We start from the raw sequence: 1,625 nt of genomic DNA on the forward strand, positions 1-1,625 counted from the left end.
AGCAAAATCTGGATCTGTCAAAGTTGAGTCAAACATATCCAAATTGGCTGGACCAATTTGGATATGTTTGGACTTGTATCTAAAATATTTACATAAATAAGTTAGGGTTTCATTTTTAAGAAGTAAGTTTTTTAACAGTTTTAAAGTAATTATGACACTTGTTTTACCTTTTCTTAGTTGGCGTCAAGTTTTCATCACTTTCATCAAGTGGTGGGGGAGCTGATTTACATCTTTCTTTCTCCTCTAGGTACTTCATTCTCATTTGTTCTTGTCTTTTATACCTTTCTAGTCATTTCTCAATGATGGTAGCTAGCTCTTTATCTGGCTTAGAAATAAACCACTTCCTAAAACAAAAATGTATAACATTAGAATGCAATAACTTACTCTGATGGACAGACAGATGGATAGCTGAAAGACAGACAGACTGAAAGCCCTACATAAAGTAGCTGCGCTACTAACAATTTGATTAATATAGAGAAATTTACAAAAAGGCTACAATATAATTAATACTCTTACCTGTCTGTTTGCTGGTCTAGATAGAAATTTAGGTCTTCTTCAATAGCAGCTTGTGTTCTTGGTGTTATTTTGTCACTTCTCATCAGTTGCTCTAAGTTATCTTTGCCTATGTCAAACAACTGTTCCATTGTTGAAATGAATTCATTCTTAATATTTTCTCTAGTATCTTTGGTATCTTTCAGGGTAACTCGTTTTTTCAAAAGTTGATACTTCTTGTGTAGAGCTTGAAGTTTGTCAAGAATTGAATATTCTGAAATGATGTATGCTTGAAATCCCGCTTTGGTCCAAATGTTGACTATTTGTCTAATCAAGCAGTCTGATTGCGTCTCAAGGTCACAAAAATCTCTACCTAATTTAGATTTTTAAAAAATATTTTATTTATTTAAAATTTATTGCACCTGAAAAAATAATTATTTAGTCCTCTTTAATCTAGGAATAAAAATGTTTATGTTTTACAGTTATGTCTTACTTTTGCACACCAAGTTCCTTGTTCCTTTTTGCTTCTTACAGGCCATGTTAATTTGTGTTTTAATAAATCTTTTCTTTTTACTTGAAATTAAATATTGATAATATCTTAAAATACTACCATTGGTTGGAAGCTGTGTATTTGGTAGCTGTGAAATTGGGTTAGTTAACAGATATAATGGTCGTCTGACACTTTCACTTACATGGACATTTTTCTTCTTTTTTGGACCCATTTCTTTTGAAAAAGTTAATGTTATTTTAACTATTTTTAACTATTAAGCTATAAAAAATTATTAACAGTTTATAATAGATATGTAATGTAGTGATTGTAATCTTAAACTAAACACAAAATGGTGCAATCTTGTTATTTTGCCATCCTTCATGTAATTTCATCATACTTTGCGTATTTTCATAAAATCTTGATTTCATCTTCTGGCACCTAGAATTGAGATAGAACAATGAAAATTCATATTTTTGCTTATTTTTATGTATAGAATAGGTTTTTAAAGCGCGACCAAAAATTTTTTTTTTTTGGCATGCCCTAATCACTAGTGTCTACGTATACACTAGTGATTGACCGAAATTTCAATTTGAAGCGATTGAAGTTTTTTTTTGCTTTTGGCTATTGAACTGACAAGACGCGT

At 30.5% G+C, this 1,625-nt stretch overlaps 1 protein-coding gene across 1 annotated transcript; it reads right to left on the reverse strand.

The window, feature by feature from the left end:
• Window positions 1–278: 278 nt before the first annotated feature.
• Window positions 279–1,292, reverse strand: LOC136091236 (uncharacterized). The gene is made up of 3 exons (XM_065818447.1): window positions 986–1,292; window positions 517–865; window positions 279–344 (listed from the first exon to the last, which is right to left on the reverse strand). Exons 1-3 carry the CDS (start codon window positions 1,212–1,214, stop codon window positions 290–292), a joined length of 633 nt encoding a protein of 210 aa, XP_065674519.1. The 5' UTR covers window positions 1,215–1,292; the 3' UTR covers window positions 279–289.
• Window positions 1,293–1,625: the final 333 nt, after the last annotated feature.

The sequence above is a fragment of the Hydra vulgaris genome, chromosome 14 (assembly GCF_038396675.1).
Source record: "Hydra vulgaris chromosome 14, alternate assembly HydraT2T_AEP".
Classification (NCBI taxonomy): Eukaryota; Metazoa; Cnidaria; class Hydrozoa; order Anthoathecata; family Hydridae; genus Hydra; species Hydra vulgaris.

Excerpts from the sequence above, each read along its gene's own strand:
- LOC136091236 (XM_065818447.1), bottom strand. The coding sequence starts at position 1,214 with ATGGGTCCAAAAAAGAAGAAAAATGTCCATGTAAGTGAAAGTGTCAGA. Across the intron at positions 866-985 it reads AAGGAACTTGGTGTGCAAAA|GTAGAGATTTTTGTGACCTT; the intron begins GTAAGACATAAC and ends AATCTAAATTAG. Across the intron at positions 345-516 it reads CTAGACCAGCAAACAGACAG|GAAGTGGTTTATTTCTAAGC; the intron begins GTAAGAGTATTA and ends TTTTTGTTTTAG.